Below are 19,498 nucleotides of genomic sequence, written 5' to 3' on the forward strand. Positions count from 1 at the left end.
TGAAGTAGAAAATTATAGATCTGGATTTGCACCAATCTACTGACAATTAATGGGCTTAAAACATATATTTCTCAAAAGTTACTCTTTAAAAGTTTAAGAGTGCTACTGCCTGTGTCTGATCAGTACTGTGATTCCTACGTGGTCCACAGTCTGATGATGGCTGAGGAGAACAAAAACTCCCTTCACCTCCTTAGCATTGTTAAGGACATATTGGGAGTGGAAGTTTCATAGGATACATTTGTATTTTCTGGGGTCTAACCTGAGATTGCAGTTGATTGTCGCACTAAACTTGGTGCTATAGTCAAGTACCGATGAAGATCAGGTGATGTATTCATGTACTGATGAAGGTTTCGATTAGGTATTCATGTACTAATGAAGGTTCTTGTGATGTATTACGTACTAATACATAGAAAGTGATAGAAAGCAGAGGGTGGTTATAAATGGTATAGTCTCTAACTGGGTCGCTGTGACCAGTGGGGTACCGCAGGGGTCAGTATTGGGACCTGTTCTCTTCAACATATTCATTAATGATCTGGTAGAAGGTTTACACAGTAAAATATCGATATTTGCAGATGATACAAAACTATGTAAAGCAGTTAATACAAGAGAAGATAGTATTCTGCTACAGATGGATCTGGATAAGTTGGAAACTTGGGCTGAAAGGTGGCAGATGAGGTTTAACAATGATAAATGTAAGGTTATACACATGGGAAGAAGGAATCAATGTCACCATTACACACTGAATGGGAAACCACTGGGTAAATCTGACAGGGAGAAGGACTTGGGGATCCTAGTTAATGATAAACTTACCTGGAGCAGCCAGTGCCAGGCAGCAGCTGCCAAGGCAAACAGGATCATGGGGTGCATTAAAAGAGGTCTGGATACACATGATGAGAGCATTATACTGCCTCTGTACAAATCCCTAGTTAGACCGCACATGGAGTACTGTGTCCAGTTTTGGGCACCGGTGCTCAGGAAGGATATAATGGAACTAGAGAGAGTACAAAGGAGGGCAACAAAATTAATAAAGGGGATGGGAGAACTAGAATACCCAGATAGATTAGCGAAATTAGGATTATTTAGTCTAGAAAAAAGACGACTGAGGGGCGATCTAATAACCATGTATAAGTATATAAGGGGACAATACAAATATCTCGCTGAGGATCTGTTTATACCAAGGAAGGTGACGGGCACAAGGGGGCATTCTTTGCGTCTGGAGGAGAGAAGGTTTTTCCACCAACATAGAAGAGGATTCTTTACTGTTAGGGCAGTGAGAATCTGGAATTGCTTGCCTGAGGAGGTGGTGATGGCGAACTCAGTCGAGGGGTTCAAGAGAGGCCTGGATGTCTTCCTGGAGCAGAACAATATTGTATCATACAATTAGGTTCTGTAGAAGGACGTAGATCTGGGGATTTATTATGATGGAATATAGGCTGAACTGGATGGACAAATGTCTTTTTTCGGCCTTACTAACTATGTTACTATGTTACTAATGAAGGTTCTGCTGATGTATTCATGTACTAATGGTGGTTTTGGTGATGGAGTCATGTACAGACAGTAGTTCTGGTGACATAGTTGTGCACTGTTGGTAGAAATGTAGTCATGTACATGTAGTATTAGATTTGATACTAACTAATTATAGGGTCAGTGTGTGTTGGACTGAAAATACAGCAGTCTGAATGAAGCTATATATGTAAGCCAAACAAGCTTTTGACGAAAGCCCCCATACACTTTAGACAGCTGCCCCAATTATCCTGTAAGCTGCTCTCACTTGACTCTCCCACATACATTTGCGCTCACTCTGCTGAGCGCTCCTGTGCTCTGTATGAGACAGCCTCTGCTAGACATCTTATCACTTAGAGAACAAAAGGCTCTACAGTCCGATATCAGACACATTTGAACCTTATCTCCCAAAACAATCATCAATCAGGTGCACACATACACATTAGACTGTTTGCTGAATTGGTAAATTTTGGTGGGTTCGGACAATTTTAATCTATTGTGCAATGGTGTCTTAACTTTCAAAGGGTATTGTCATACCGTTGCTGCCGCCGCCTCTCCCCACTGCAGCTCGCCGGGTGCGCGCGCGCGTCGCATTCAGCTCTGCGCATGCGCACATCTGATTCCTCTGTTGGCGCTCTTTCCTGTCCTCTCCGTCATCCTGGAGGACTGTAACCCGGAAGTAGCTCCCATGCTGCTATGTAAACTGCTTCCTGCTGCTTCTCTGTGCCTGATGTTCATTTGTGTTTACAAGTGCTTCTGGCCACCTGTGGTCTCTGTGCGTTCCTAGCTCTCTGACTTTGGGTGTCCCCCGCCCTCTGCAGTGCCTGCCTGTTTCCTGTGTTCCTGCCTTGTTCCTTCAGTTCCTTTTCCTCTGCGGTACCTGCCCGGCTCCTATATCTTTTCCTTGCTCCCGTCAGCCTCAGTGTCTCCATATTGTCCTGCCAGCCTCCGTGCCTCCGTAGCGTTCCCATCTTCTCCCTTGTCTCAGTAGTTCCTTTCTGTTCCCTCTTTCCCTTTGTGCCTGCTGTGTACCCATCTGATCTCAATCGACCCTCCAGCTTCCGTGGCGATAGTCCCTCATGGGCCTGCCCCTAACTCTCCCTGTATAGGGGGCGGTCCACCTGGTCAGCTCGTCCGAGAGGGGTTCGTCATCACGGTCCAGTGGGTCCACTCTCCATTTTTCACTGTTTTGAATCTACATGCTCTAATAGGACTGCACTCAGGTGACATCCGAGTGCAGCCAGATTCTTACAGCGTCACAGTAACATCAGGCCATGGACCCCGCTGGAGTCTCCGCCACTCAAAAGGAGTTACTCTTTTTGCGTGAAAACCAGACTAGGATCATGTCATTTTTAAATAATATGGAGTCTCGCCTAGCGGCTTTACAGCCTTCTGATCCTGGTATTGCTCCGCAGTTGGTTGCCCTTCAGCAGGAGCTAGGTCAACAACGGGACAGTCGGTCCCATATTTTGAATTTTATGGCCTCCATTAATGATCGGCTTCTCTCCCTCCAGAATGTGGCCTCTGTTTCCACTCCTGTCTCTGCGCCACAACCCTCGCCCCGACTTGCTAGACCTCCTCGGTATGGTGGGGATTCTAAAGCGTGCCGCGGCTTTCTTAATCAATGCCAGTTGCATTTTGAATTGTCTCCGCTACTTTATCCTACCGACCGAGCTAAGGTTGCTTTTATAGTATCCCATTTGGAGGGTGAGGCTTTGGCGTGGGTTAATCCCCTCTGGGAGCGTGATGATCCTTTGGTCTCCCAACTCAATCCGTTCCTGGATACCTTCCGTAAGGTTTTTGATGAACCTGGTCGTCTGGTCTCTACCACTGAGTCCCTCTTTAACCTTTACCAGGGTACTCTCTCAGTAGCCCAGTACGCCATCCGTTTCCGGACTCTGTCCTCAGACCTTGGCTGGAATAATGAGGCTTTGGTTGGAGCGTTTTGGCGTGGTTTGTCTTCACGGATTAAGGATGAGTTGGCGGGACAGGACACTCCCACCTCTTTGGATGATCTTATCTCCTTGGCCATGCGCATTGATCTGCGCTTTCAGGAGCGCACTCGTGAGCTTGCCAGAGAGAGGAGACCTCTTCGCCAGACCACTGTTGCTCGAGGGACTTCTTTTTCTTAAGCAGCTCCGGTGGCTTCTTCATCTTCTCCTGAACCCATGCAGGTCGATCGCCTTAAGTCTTCTGAGCAACGCCGCAAGGAGAGACTCGCACAAGGTCTTTGTTTTTACTGTGGCAGTGCCTCTCATCTCTTACGCGCTTGTCCTCAGAAGCCGGGAAACGCATCCGCCTAGGATAGGTAAGAGAGGCCTTCCTAGGTGGTTATGATTCCTCTCCGCCTCTGGTTTTGTCTGTTATTCTACATTTAGGTTCCCGTCACTTTTCTCTGGAGGCTTATGTTGATTCAGGAGCGGCTGTTAACTTTGTTCAGCTCGAGGTTGTTAACAGGCTTGGGATACCTGTTAGACCCTTGGAGACTCCTAGACAAATAGCTTCCGTCGATGGTCAGCCTTTGCGGGAGACCGTCAACTTGGTTACGGAGGAAGTCGAACTTCAGATTGGAGCTCTTCATCGTGAGAAACTGGCCTTTTATGTTTTACCTTCTTTGTCTCATTCTTTCCTTTTGGGTCTTCCTTGGTTGAGAGATCACGAACCCACGCTGGACTGGCGTACTGGAGATGTTCTACGGTGGGGACAGTCTTGTCTGAACAGGTGCCTGCTTCCCGTCAAGCCTGCGTCCTCCTCTCGGTCTGCTTCGGAATCCGTGGGAATTCCTCCTGCCTATTGCGCTTTCTCGGACGTCTTTAACAAGAAGGAAGCGGAGATTTTGCCGCCGCACCGCTCTTATGACTGCCCGATAGACCTTGTTCCTGGTTCTACTCCACCTAGGGGTCGTATTTACCCATTGTCTCCTACCGAGACTCAAGCCATGTCCGAATATATTCAAGAGAATCTGGCCAGAGGCTTCATTCGAAAGTCTTCCTCACCTGCAGGAGCTGGGTTCTTCTTCGTTAAAAAGAAGGACGGTTCTCTTCGCCCATGTATAGACTACCGGGGTCTCAACACCATCACGATCAAAAACAAGTACCCACTTCCTCTCATACCAGAACTCTTTGATCGTCTACGTGGAGCATGAATCTTTACCAAATTGGATCTCAGAGGAGCTTATAATTTGATCCGTATCCGTTCTGGTGACGAGTGGAAGACTGCGTTTAATACCAGAGATGGTCATTATGAATATTTGGTTATGCCATTCGGTTTATGCAATGCACCCGCAGTCTTCCAGGAGTTCGTAAATGATGTTTTTCGGGATCTACTTTACACCTGTGTTGTAGTGTACTTGGACGATATCCTTGTGTTCTCTCCAGATCTGTCTACTCACAGAAGAGATGTACGGCAAGTACTTCAGCGTTTGAGAGAGAATCGGCTGTACGCAAAACTGGAAAAATGTGTCTTCGAACAGTCATCTCTACCCTTCTTGGGTTTCATCATTTCCGACGCTGGTTTGTGTATGGATCCGGGAAAAGTTTCTGCCGTGCTCAACTGGCCGCGTCCTCTTGGAGTGAAAGCAATTCAGCGATTTCTTGGATTTGCTAACTACTATCGGCAGTTTATACCTCACTTTTCCTCGCTTTCAGCTCCAATCTCCTCCATGATTCGGAAGGGTGCCAATCCTCATCTGTGGTCGTCTGAGGCTGAAGAGGCTTTCCAGTCCATCAAGCAAGCCTTTGCCTCAGCTCCTATTCTTCATCGTCCAGTGGCCAATAAACCCTTCATCCTTGAAGTAGATGCTTCTGCAATTGGAGCTGGAGCTGTGCTCTCGCAGAAATCCTCTTCTGGTCGTCTTGCGCCCTGTGGTTTTTTCTCAAAGATCTTCTCCTCCTCAGAAAAAAATTATTCCATCGGTGATAAAGAACTTTTGGCAATCAAGTTGGCATTAGAGGAGTGGCGGTACCTCTTAGAAGGGGCTTTACATCGTTTTATAATCTACAGCGATCACAAGAATCTGGCGTATATTCGTTCTGCGCAAAGACTTAATCCTCGGCAGGCCAGGTGGGCCTTGTTTTTCGCCAGGTTTGACTTCGAACTTCGTTTCTTGCCAGGAAATAAAAACTCCAAAGCCGACGCTCTGTCTAGGTCATTCCAGGTGGTGGATTTGGAGGACGAGCCTTTGGAGGACGAGCCTGCACACATCATTGATCCTGCCAGAGTCATCACAGTTGCTCCAGTCTCTCTCACTTCGTTGCCTCCGGGTAAGACCTTTGTCGCTGAAGGGAACAGGAGACGTGTCTTACTTTGGGGTCACGCCTCCAAACTGGCTGGACATATTGGTTTCAAAAAAACCTTTCGTTTGATCTCTCGTTTTTACTGGTGGCCAACGTTGTCTAAGGATGTCCAAAGTTTTGTCGCCTCTTGTCCTTCCTGTGCCAAGAATAAGATTCCCAGGCAACTACCTTCTGGGCTTCTACATCCTTTGCCAGTACCTTCCACTCCGTGGCAACATTTAACTATGGATTTCATCACTGATCTGCCTCATTCTTCTGGTTCCACCGTCATCTTCGTGGTCATGGACCGTTTCTCCAAGATGGCTCATTTCATCGCTCTCCCAGGTTTACCTTCTGCTCCCGAATTGGCAAAGATTTTTGTTCACCATATTTTTCGTCTTCATGGTCTTCCTTTACATATTGTTTCTGACCGAGGTGTTCAATTCACCACCCGCTTCTGGAGATCCCTCTGCAAATTATGAACATTTCGCTTGATTTTTCTTCGGCCTACCATCCACAGTCCAATGGCCAGGTGGAACGTACTAATCAGACCTTGGTAACTTATCTCCGTCATTTTTCCAATTCTCATCAGAATGATTGGTCTGACTTACTGCCATGGGCTGAGTTTTCTTACAATAACCATCCCAGCGAAGCCACTAACAAATCTCCATTTTTTATCGTCTACGGTCAACATCCTGGTCTTCCTCTTCCGGTTCCTCCTGTCTCTACTGTACCAGCGGCTGATCTTCTGTCTAGAGAGTTCTCCAGGGTCTGGCAGGAGACCAAGTCCACCCTTGAGTTGGCTCAAGTTAGGATGAAGAGACATGCGGACAAAAGACGTCTTGATTCTCCTATATTCCATCCTGGGGACAAGGTTTGGGTTTCTTCTAAATTTATCCGTCTCAAAATCCCTTCACATAAGCTGGGTCCTCGCTATATCGGTCCATTCGAAGTTTTGTCTCGTATTAATGATGTTTCTTACAAACTTAAGTTGCCTGCCTCTCTGCGTATTTCTAATTCTTTTCATGTGTCTCTCCTTAAACCTGTAGTTTTTAATCAGTTTCATTCTTCTAACCTTTGTTCTCCTTCACCTGTTTCCGAGGATGATGTCTTTGAAGTTAGGGACATTTTAGCCATGAAAAAACTTAGAGGGAGAACTTTGTTTTTGGTTGACTGGAAGGGTTTTGGTCCTGAGGAGAGGTCCTGGGAGCCTCGAGAGAACATTCGGGCTCCTCGTATTTTGTCCCGGTTTCTTTCTAGTCTTAAAAAGGAGGGGCGTAAAGATGGGGGTACTGTCATGCCGTTGCTGCCGCCGCCTCTCCCCACTGCAGCTCGCCGGGTGCGCGCGCGCGTCGCATTCAGCTCTGCGCATGCGCACAACTGATTCCTCTGTTGGCGCTCTTTCCTGTCCTCTCCGTCATCCTGGAGGACTGTAACCCGGAAGTAGCTCCCATGCTGCTATGTAAACTGCTTCCTGCTGCTTCTCTGTGCCTGATGTTCATTTGTGTTTACAAGTGCTTCTGGCCACCTGTGGTCTCTGTGCGTTCCTAGCTCTCTGACTTTGGGTGTCCCCCGCCCTCTGCAGTGCCTGCCTGTTTCCTGTGTTCCTGCCTTGTTCCTTCAGTTCCTTTTCCTCTGCGGTACCTGCCCGGCTCCTATATCTTTTCCTTGCTCCCGTCAGCCTCAGTGTCTCCATATTGTCCTGCCAGCCTCCGTGCCTCCGTAGCGTTCCCATCTTCTCCCTTGTCTCAGTAGTTCCTTTCTGTTCCCTCTTTCCCTTTGTGCCTGCTGTGTACCCATCTGATCTCAGTCGACCCTCCAGCTTCCGTGGCGATAGTCCCTCACGGGCCTGCCCCTAACTCTCCCTGTATAGGGGGCGGTCCACCTGGTCAGCTCGTCCGAGAGAGGTTCGTCATCACGGTCCAGTGGGTCCACTCTCCATTTTTCACTGTTTTGAATCTACATGCTCTAATAGGACTGCACTCAGGTGACATCCGAGTGCAGCCAGATTCTTACAGCGTCACAGGTATGTGCACTTTAAGGGTATATACATATGATTTCTTTTAAATGCCTGTGAACCCTTAAAGTTATTTACACATAAGATGCTTCAGGACACGCTGGAGTCTTTTGTCCTAAACTGCCTTTTTTAAATTCTTTTCAATCGTTTTTTCCATCCTTTGGCCCCCAGTTTTTTTTATTTCAAGTGTATTCAATAAACTGAAGAATAGTCAGTTTTTTTCTTTTAACAGATTTGAGTCTTTGGAAACCCAAAGCTGTTAAAAGAAACTCAAAAGACTGAACATATGAACAGCAAACTACTAACTGCTTTATTAATTATTTCTACAACATCCTCTTTGATGGTGATTCGTTTGAGAATTCTAGTGCATGCTGGGAAACTCAAACGAAGCGTCACCAGGGGAGGAGATTTTGTGGTCACTACCGTAGCCTCTGTACCCTCCCTGAAATGAATCATCATCAATTTTCACTTCCGACAGATGCTCAGTAGGACCTCCTCACTATGCACTGTTCTTCTCATTGCACAATGACAATATTCTCTCGCCGTTTCTAATCAGAAGTGACAAGACGGAAACAGAGAGCACTGTCATTGCCAGGGCTGCCACCAAGAATTTCAGGGCCCATACTGGCAACATTTTCGGGCCCACTTGAGACTCTGACCAGGCTCCACCCCAACTCCGCCTCTATCCCTCAAACTTTGCACACTCCCAACGCCCATTCTTGGAAAAACTACACTTCTATTCCACGTACTCATCAATCATACATTAACAGTTCCCATTGAACACAAGATCCCATACACAGTCATCAGCTTATGTTTTGGCCAATAGATTTTTTAAGCGGCTACCAAGACAGGGTAGACTCTTTTGGCCAGGCCCTGGTCGACTCTTACCTATTAAACATTTGTTAAAATATCCTATACTTTTTTTAGGTATATTTTTATTTATTTTTCGTTAAGGGAATGTATCACATTTATTTTTTTAAATGAACAATACCGTCACACCAGGGCCAGACCACATATTACCAGCACATATTGACCGAATAGTTCCACATACAAGGAAAAAAAATATTGCTACACCATGACCAGAACACATATTAACACCACATAGTAACCGAATAATACCACATACAAGGGACAAATACCGCCACAACATATGAAGACCACATATTACTACCACATAGTGATCGAATAATACCACATATAAGAGACAAATACTGTCACACCATGACCAGACAACATATCACCGAATACTACAATACTGATCATTAATAAAATAAAACCCACAATACTAATATTACCATAAGTGTTAGTACACACAGGAGCTCTGTACATAGTATACAGTATATAGTGTCAGTGTACAGGTAAGACACTGACTCACCGGTGATGTCTCTAGTTGAAGTCCTTCATCTTCATCCAGCACAGACTGCCATCACTTCTTCCAGCCAGGTTTCATCTCTGCAGAAAATTGCGGTTATCTAGATCACATTCTTCAATCTTTACCTAACTTCAATATTATGTCAGATGAAGAAAAAAAGCGACTGTGTCGCTAGCACAGTAAAAGGACCTCCCAATCCCACTGAAAACTGTATCCTCAAAAATAAATTACATCATAGCAGTAATAATATCCCTTAATTAGCCCCTAGAGTAATAATGTCCCACATCCTGCTTCCATATGTATTGCATTCTGGACCCCAGGTGTCTCATTCCAGGCTCGTTGTGTCTCATTCCTGGACCAATATGTTCTCCAATTCCTGGCCCCATATGTTCGTCCATTCTTGGTCCCATATGTTCTCCCATTCATGGATCCATATGTTCTCCAATCCCTGGCCCATGTGTCTCCATTCTGCCCCCATGTGTCTCCATTCTGCCCCCCCATGCTCTCCATACTGCCACATGTCTCTCCGTTCTGCCCCATGTGACTCCAACCTGCCCCATCTCTCTCCATTCTGCTCCCAAGTCTCTCCATTCTACCCCCATGTCTCTCTATTCTGCCCCCATGTCTCCTCATTCTTCCCCATGTCTCCCCATTATTCCCCCATGTCTCTCCATACTTCCCTTATGTGTCTCCATTATTCCCCCATGTCTTCCCATTATTCCCCCATGTCTCCCCATTATTCCTCCATGTCTCCCCATTATCCTCCATGTCTCCCCATTATTCCCCCATGTCTCCCCATTATTCCCCCGTGTCTCCCCATTATTCCCCCATGTCTCTCCATACTTCCCTTATGTGTCTCCATACTACCCCCATAGTGTGGCTTTACAAAAGAAAGTAAAAAAAAAGCTTCTTCTTAGCTGGCCACGGTCCATTGGATTTCTCTCATCAGCTGCCGGCCTGTGATTGGCTGGCGGCTGTTAACTATTATAAATATAGATTTTAACTGAACGTGCATCCTTGGATGCACATTCAACGAAAGAGGGGGATGGAGGGCACCACTAAGTAATTCTGGCATCACCTATAGCAAGTAGTACAAGTAATACAAAAACCAAGACAAAGACAAGCTACATAAAGTGGGATCAACAGACATAAAAGATAAAATAGTCCTTTATTGATGAAAGCTACACAAAAAATGTATAAAAAAATTCAAAGCTCAATAACATGACTCCAATCATGATCAACCAAAATAGGGTGACCAACCCTGTCACGCAATGAATAAAGAGTTGAATCTCTGTATATGATAAGTATGGTCCAGGTAAATTACATGATGAGAATTAAAGATCAACCTCTCACAATTGACATGCTAAGATCCCGTGTAGCAAGATGATGTGTCCAGCAAGGGTATTAGCAAAGCTGTGATGCTACAAAAAACAGTTCAGAACACAAATAACAACATAAGGAACCTGTGATAGGCAGCAGAGAAGTGTCTAATGCAGGTTAATACAGGAATGAAATATATCTTTGTACCGTGTTAGCCAGTTGATAAAAAAATATTTAGAATTGAGAGTCCTCAGTGGTTGATACCTTTTAATGGCCCCATTAAAAGGTATCAACCACTGAGGACTCTCAATTCTAAATATTTTTTAATACAGGTTAAATACTAAAGTAGCAGCCATTTGGAAAAATAATAAATGCAAGATGAACTGATAAGCAGACAGATACAGTAAATATACATGTGAACAAAATTGTTGGTACACCTCGTTTAATGACAGAAAAACCCATAATGGTCACAGAAATAACTTGAATCTGACAAAAGTAATAATAAATAAAAAATTTGACAATGAACAAATGAAAGTCAGACATTGCTTTTCAACCATGCTTCCACGGAATAAAAAAAAAAATAAAAAAACTCATGAAATAGGCCTGGACAGAAATGATGGTTCCCCTGAAAAATAATGGGGGGACATGTTAAATCAAAGTGTGTCCACTAATTAGCATCACAGGTGTCTACAATCTTGGAATCAGTGAGTGGGCCTGTATATAGGGCTACAGATACTCACTGTGCTGTTTGGTAACATGGTGTGTATCACACTCAACATGGACCAGAGGAAGCTGTGTGAAATAGAAAACACTGCTGGGGACACGCAAAGGTGACACATATAGAATACCTACATAAAGCACGCTGTGATACCAATGGTGTATGTCAGTATGAGAGCAAAGTGTCCTAGGTCAGCAACAAGTCCATGCATATGACAGGGTAAAAATGCCCGACACGCGTTGCTTCCTCAGGGGCCTGTGTCAATTGTGAGAGGTTGAGCTATTATTCACATCATGTAATTTACCTGGGCCATACTTATCATATATAATTATCATGATATAATGAAAACCCAAAAGTCATTATCTTAGTAATTAGAATACTTTATAACACCAGCTTGAATAATGATTTTAAAATCCGAAATGTATGTTCAGTAAATGCACTCAATACTTGGTTGGGCTCCTTTTGCATCAATTACTGCATCATTGCGGTGTGGCATGGAGGCGATCAGCCTGTGGCACTGCTGAGCTGTTATGGAAGCCCAGGTTGCTTTGATAGCAGTCTTCAGCTCGTCTGCATTGTTGGGTCTGGTGTCTCTCATCTTCCTCTTGACAATACCCCATAGATTCTCTATGGGATTAAGGTCAGGCGAGTTTGCTGCCAATCAAGCACAGTGATACTGTTGTTTTTAAACCAGGTATTGGTACTTTTGGCAGTGTAGACAGGTGCCAAGTCCTGCAGGAGAATGAAATATCCATCCCTAAAAAGCTTGTCGGCAGAGGGAAGCATGAAGTGCCCTAAAATTTCCTGGTCGACGGCTGCGTTGACTATGGTCTTGATAAAACACAGTGGACCTACACCAGCAGATGACATGGCTCCCCAAACCATCACTGATTGTGGAAACTTCACAGTAGACCTCAAGCAGCTTGTATTGTGTGCTTCTCCACTCTTCCTACAGACTCTGGGACCTTAATTTCCAAATGAAATGCAAAATTTACTTTCATCTGAAAACAACACCTTGGACCACTGTGCAACAGTCCAGTTCTTTTTCTCCTTGACCCACGGAAGACACTTCTGGCGTTGTCTATTGGTAATGATTGGCTTGACACAAGGAATGCGACACTTGTAGCCCATGTCCTGGATACGTCTGTGTGGTAGCTCTTGAAGCAATTACTCCAGCAGCAGTCCACTCCTTGTGAATCTCCCCCAAATTTTTGAATGGCCTTTTCTTAACAATCCTTTCAAGGCTGCAGTTATTCTGGTTGCTTGTGCACCTTTTTCTACCACACTTTTTCTTTCCACTCAACTTTCCATTAATATGCTTGGATACAGCACTCTGTGAACAGCCAGCTTCTTTATCAATGACCTTTTGTTGCTTACCCTCCTTGTGGAGTGTGTCAATGATGGCCTTCTGGACATCTGTCAATTCAGCAGTCTTCCCCATGATTGTGGAGCCCACTAAACCAGACCAAGGGATCTTTATAAATGCTTAATAAGCCTTTGCAGGTGTTTTTGTTAATTATTCTAATTTACTGAGATAATGGCTTTTGGGTTTTCACTGGCTGTAAGCCATAATCATCAACATTAACAGAAATAAAACACTTGAAATATATCACTCTGTTTGTAATGACTCTATATTATACATGAGTTTCACTTTTCTTATTGAAGAACTGAAATAAATTAACTTTTTGATGATATTCCAATTTTGTGAGAAGCACCTGTATATTTTATTGCCTAAAATGCAAAGGAAATGTGTCATCTTTAACCCCTTTCCGACATCGGGCGTAAATGTACACCAGTGTCGGACTCCCTCCCTTCAATATGGGCTCCGGCGGTGAGCCCACATCTTTTCCAGCACATGTCAGTTGTTTTGAATAGATGATATGTGCCCGCAACAGCCACGGGTGGAATCGTGAACCACCCGTTGCTGTTAACCTCTTAAATGCTGCTGTCAAACTCTGACAGAGACATTTAACACACGCTTCCTGCAAGTGAGCTGGAAATCCATCCATCGATAACCCCCGTCACATGATCGCGGGTCACCGATGGGTTGGCATGACAAACATAGGTCTCCAGCAGAGCTCTATCATTGTCAATGCTGGATAGCTATGAGCGCCGCCTGGTGGCCGGCGCTCATAGCAAGTGTGTAATTCTGTTAAATACAGGAATTCTTATCGCCTGTATATAGCAGAGCCGATCGGATTATGGCAGCTTCTAGTCTCCTATGAAGACTATTGAAGCATGCAAAAAAAAATTGTAAAAAATATTGAAAAAAATTAAAAATATATAAAAGTTCAAATCACCCCCATTTGCCCCATTTAAAACAAAATAATAGAAAAAAATCCAACATACACATATTTGGTATCGCTGTATTCAGAATCGCCTGGTCTATCAATATAAAAAAAGAATTAACCCTATATTTGTTTGTCGAGTTTTTAATTTATTGGTGTTTACCAAATGGGTTAAATAATATGACATTTTTATAGATATACCCAGGTCACCTCATGGCCATTGTTCAGCATGAGGTCAGCATAGAGACTATGGGCACAACACAACCTCCCTCTGGAAGCAATCAGCGCTAGCACCGATAGAGGTCGTTACTGCAGGGTTTCCGCTATGATGTATCATCATGCTGGACTCGTATGGCGGTTTGCAGGAAAACACTTCCCGCTGAGCCATATATGTATGGTGCATGTCATGAAGGGGTAGAGTATATTATCAAAAGATTAGATTAGAATTTAGTTTCAGACCACCACATTAAACGATGAGCAGTGAGTGATCTGTCCCTTATTATATAGCATTCTCTTTTGTTATAGCGCTGTCCTTTTTTACATAGCATCCCGTTATATATAGCTCTGTCCCTTATTACATAGCATTCTCTTTTGTTATGTATAACACTGTCCTTTATTAAATAGCATTCATTTTTTATATATTTAACACTGTCGTTTATTAAATAGCATTCCTTTTGTTATATATAGTGCTTTCCTTTAGTACATAGCATCCACTGTTATATATAGCGCTGTCCCTTATTACATAGCATTTGCTATTGTTATACATAGCGCTGTCCCTTATTAAATAGCATTCCATTTTGTTATATATAGCACTGTCCTTTATTACATAGCATCCCCTGTTGTTACATATAACACTGTCCTTAATTAAATATCATTCTCTTTGCTATATCTAGAACTGTCCTGTATTACACAGCATCTCCTGTTCTTAAATATAGCGCTGTCTCTTATTAAATAGTATTCCATATATATATATATATATATATATATATATATATATAAATATACACACTGTATATATGATGCTGTTCCTTATTACATAGCATTCTTTTTTGTTATTTATATAGCGCTGTCCCTTATTTCATAGCATTCCCTTTTGTTATATATATAGCGCTGTCCCTTTTTCCACAGCATTTCCTTTTGTTACATATAGCGCTGTTCCTACTTAAATAGCATTCCCTTTTGTTAGATATAACATTGTCCTTTATTAAATAGCATTCCCTGTTATATATGGGACTGTCTCTTATTACATATCATTCCCTTTTGTTTTGTATAGTTCCTTCCTATATTATATAGCATTCTCTTGTTATAGCACCGTTTCTTATTGCACAGTATTCATTTATACCTAGTGTTATGTTATATATAGCACTGTACACAAGGGAACAAAAAAATTGTGCTATAAGCACCGCTGTCCCTGTCATTTTGCATGTGCAGTTGTGTACCAGAGCATCTGTGTGTTAATCACATGATTTTGGTCACATGAGCTCTCAAGGTGATCACGTGACGTGTCACATGATACATCGGGGCCTGGGGACTCCATCACTTCTAAACTGCCCGGAGCCCTGGCTACTATTAATCCGCCCCTGGGGGCCATGACCACATCCAATCAAGAAGCAGCTTCTTGTCACAGACAAACATAATTATTGTATTACAGAGGGCCCTTACACTGTTCTTTCGCAGGGGCCCTTTTCTGTCTATGTCCTGCACTGATATACCTTGTGGGTTCGCAAACAACCTGAAATCTTTTCCCCAAAAAACTTTTCTAAATGCAGAAAAGCAGCCGAGGTGCAATTACTAGGATGACCTTCTCCTTCCTGAAGTTCTCTTATTAAGATGTGGTACTGTATAATGCCGGTCTTTTATGTATACCCTTTGTAAGCTTGCTATATGAAATATTAAAGGTCAGGTTTCCAGAAGAAGCTGAATCATACATCAATGTGTTGGCTACAAACCAGGAAACTGGCCACATTGGCAGTGATGTAGGTCGGGATTTGCTAGAGAAAGAATGTGAACTCTAAATACATGAAACACCAGTTTAAAATAGTTCTGTCAGGTGATGTTACCCGAGCAGTGAGACAATACCTCATACTTCTGGAACACGCACAGAAGGATATCAGCGCATGTTATTTAAAGGCAAACAATATGGTGCACTGAAATACAGCAATGAAGTGAGAAATCATTAACTCTAACAGCTTGTTACTCAGTGGCAGTATTGCCAGATGGCAGAATCTAAACGAAGGATCCCACCAGAAATTAGAATAGCTTCACTTCTTAAGAATCTGGAAATCTTACACTAAATTAAAAATAAGTGCCAATATTGTTCTTAAAGGATGTGAACATATTTGGAGCATTATTTTTATTATTTGAATGCGTGTATTTTAGGCAAAAAAAGATTATTGCAATAGGATCTTGATAAAAGTACTAGACCCCATAAGGATATGCCATCAAAGGTCTCCATATTCTATAAATGTTATATCTCTTTAATTCCCTAAAATTATTGCAAAAATACCCCAAACATATAAAGTATATGTATCTCAACAACAAACATCTGTATTGCGCTTTTTCCCCACAACTAACTCAAAGCACATTTGGATATTAAGTAACATTGTCCTATGTAGTTGGCAAGTGTGTTTATAAATAGATGGATGGATAGATGGATGGAAGGAAGGATAGATGGATCGATAGATAGACACAAATCCAAAAAATGGAAGCAGCACTCCAAAGCAAGATGGTAAGAAAAGAGATGTTAATCAGCCCATGCAATGTTTCAGCTCAAGGAATGCTTGGTAATGGCTCAGCTATTATGAGCCAAGACCTTGCATATGCTGTTAAAATCTGTTTTTTCACTATCTGACTTTGGCATTCTTCTATTTTATGGATTTGTGTATGAATACAATATACACTGCTCACAAAAATAAAGGGAACACTTAAACAACAGAATATAACTCCAAGTAAATCAAACTTCTGTGAAATCAAACTGTCCACTTACGAAGCAACACTGTTTGACAATCAATTTCACATCCGTTTGTGCAAATGGAATAGACAACAGATGGAAATTATTGACAATTATCAAGACACACTCAATAAAGGAGTGGTTCTGCAGGTGGGGACCACAGACCACATCTCAGTACCAATGCTTTCTGGCTGATGTTTTGGTCACTTTTGAATGTTGGTTGTGCTTTCACACTCGTGGTAGCATGAGACGGACTCTACAACCCACACAAGTGGCTCAGGTAGTGCAGTTCATCCAGGATGGCACATCAATGTGAGCTGTGGCAAGAAGGTTTGCTGTGTCTGTCAGCATAGTGTCCAGAGGCTGGAGGCGCTACCAGGAGTCAGGCCAGTACACCAGGAGATGTGGAGAGGGCTGTAGGAGGGCAACAATCCAGCAGCAGGACCGCTACCTCAGCCTTTGTGCGAGGAAGAACAGGAGGAGCACTGCCAGAGCCCTGCAAAATGACCTCCAGCAGGCCACAAATGTGCATGTGTCTGCACAAACGGTTAGAAACCGACTCCATGAGGATGATTTGAGTGCCACAGATGTGGGTTGTGTTCAGAGCCATGCAGGACACTTGGCATTTGCTACAGAACACCAGGATTGGCAAATTCGCCACGTGCGCCCTGTGCTCTTCACAGATGAAAGTAGGTTCACACTGAGCACATGTGACAGACGTGACAGAGTCTGGAGACGCCATGGAGAGCGATCTGCTGCCTGCAACATCCTTCAGCATGACCAGTTTGGCAGTGGGTCAGTAATGGTGTGGGGTGGCAATTCTTTGGAGGGCCGCACATCCCTCCATGTCCTCACCAGAGGTAGCCTGACTGCCATTAGGTACCGAGATGAGATCCTCAGACCCCTTGTGAGACCATATGCTGGTGCGGTTGGCCCTGGTTTCCTCCTATTGCATGACAATGCCAGACCATGTGGCTTGAGTGTGTCAGCAGTTCCTGCAAGATGAAGGCATTGAAGGTGTGGACTGGCCCTCCCGTTCCCCCGACCCGAATCTGACTAAACATATCTGGGACATCATGTGTCGCACCATCCACCGTCACTTTGCACGACAGACTGTCCAGGAGTTGGTGGATGCTTTAGTCCAGGTCTGGGAGGAGATCCCTCAGGAGACCATCCGCCGCCTCATCAGGAGCATGCCCAGGCATTGTAGGGAGGTCATACAGGCACGTGGAGGCCACACACGCTACTGGGCATCATTTCCTTGTCTTGAAGCATTTCCACTGAAGTTGGATCAGCCTGTAACTTTATTTTCCACTTTGATTTTGAGCATCATTCCAACTCTAGACCTCCGTGGGATATTAGTTGTGATTTACGTTCATCATTTTTAGGTTTTATTGTTCTCAACACATTCCACTATGTAATGAATAAAGATTTACAACTGGAGTATTTCATTCAGTGATATCTGGGATGTGGGATTTTAGTGTTCCCTTTATTTTTTTTGAGCAGTGTATATATTGTATATTCGTGACTATATCTTTATGTTTATGCACAAGGAAAAATAGCAGCACAATCCTGATGTTGTGGTAGCAATACTCCCGTAAGAAACCAGCCAAGAAGTCTTCAAAATGTAGAAAAAATAGATTGGAAGCAGCACTCCAATGGAAATTAGTAAAAAAAAGTGGACTTTACTCACACAGGTACATACAACATTTCAGCTTCACATTTTAAAGGGCCACTGTCACCCCCTCCAGCCGTTATAAACTAAAAGAGCCACCTTGTACAGCAGTAATGCTGCATTCTAACAAGGTGGCTATTTTAGTTTTTGGTGCATTTATTCCCAAAATAAAGCGTTTTATAACTTCTCCAAAATACCTGTCTGTAGCCCCCCCCCCTGCTTGAAACGCCACACTGCCGTCACTCAAATCTTCGGGGGCGCCGGGCGCCGCCCCCTCTATGCTGTTTTCGCATGAAATCCGGTGCCTGCGCTGTGTAGTACTGTCTGGTGCAGGCGCAGTGAGCTCTGGCCATCTGACGTCACAGCCAGGCTTGCAGACTGCACCTGTGCGGCCAGTGCGGCCACCCACCTTGGGAATCCTAGCCCCGCAGTGTGTTATGCATTATGCACAGTGCGGGGCTGGGATTCCTGGGCAAGCTCACTGCGCCTGCACCAGACAGTACTACACAGCGCAGGCGCCGGATTTCATGTGAAAATAGCGCGGAGGGGGCGGGGCCCGCGCCCCTGAAGATTTGAGTGACGGCAGTATGGCGTTTCAAGCAGGGGGGCGAGGACCTGCCTCCCTGGCTAATGACAGGTATTTTGGAGAAGTTATAAAACGCTTTATTTTGGGAATAAATGCACCAAAAACTAAAAGAGCCATCTTGTTAGAATGCAGCATTACTGCTGCACAAGGTGGCTCTTTTAGTTTATAACGGCTGGAGGGGGTGACAGTGGCCCTTTAAGCATTTCTCATGCAAAGTCCACTTTTTTCACTGACTTCCATTGGAGTGTTGCTTCCAATCTAATATATAGATAAACCGTATATATACATATTTTTTTTTAACAAAATATATAATTTTCTTTTACCCACCTCATTGTAGACAGTTTTAGTTTTGTTCTGTTCTTGTTTACTTGCAAGCAACTCCTGTAAGACATGGAGATACTTATTGCTAAAATCATTGTAAAGTCACATTGTAAAATTGTAAATTATTGCAATTACACATGTTTTGTTATACAGTACACGTTTATTTCCTTTGTGTGTATTGGAACAACACAAAAAAAAAAGAGAAAAAAGGTAAATTGGACATAATTTCACACAAAACCCCCAAAATGGGCTGGACAAAATTGTTGGCACCTTGAATTTGATATTTGGTTGCGCACCCTTTGAAATAAATAACTGCATCAATTGTTTCCTATAGCCATCAACAAGCGTCTTACACCTCTCAACTGGAATTTTGAACCACTCTTCATTTGCAAATTGTTCCAGGTCTCTCATATTTGAAGGGTGCCTTCTCCCGGCAGCAATTTTAAAGTCTCTCCAAAGGTTTTCAATGAAATA

At 43.6% G+C, this 19,498-nt stretch overlaps 1 protein-coding gene across 1 annotated transcript in view; it reads right to left on the reverse strand.

The window, feature by feature from the left end:
* The window catches only part of LOC138637737 (uncharacterized), a 383,106-nt gene that overhangs the window by 75,103 nt on the left and 288,505 nt on the right, over window positions 1-19,498 (reverse strand). The window contains exon 43 of the mRNA XM_069726649.1: window positions 19,031-19,084. Within this exon, the coding sequence (XP_069582750.1) occupies window positions 19,031-19,084 (54 nt within the window). The remainder of the gene's footprint in view (window positions 1-19,030; window positions 19,085-19,498) is intronic.

This window comes from Ranitomeya imitator, chromosome 5, assembly GCF_032444005.1.
Source record: "Ranitomeya imitator isolate aRanImi1 chromosome 5, aRanImi1.pri, whole genome shotgun sequence".
NCBI lineage: Eukaryota > Metazoa > Chordata > Amphibia > Anura > Dendrobatidae > Ranitomeya > Ranitomeya imitator.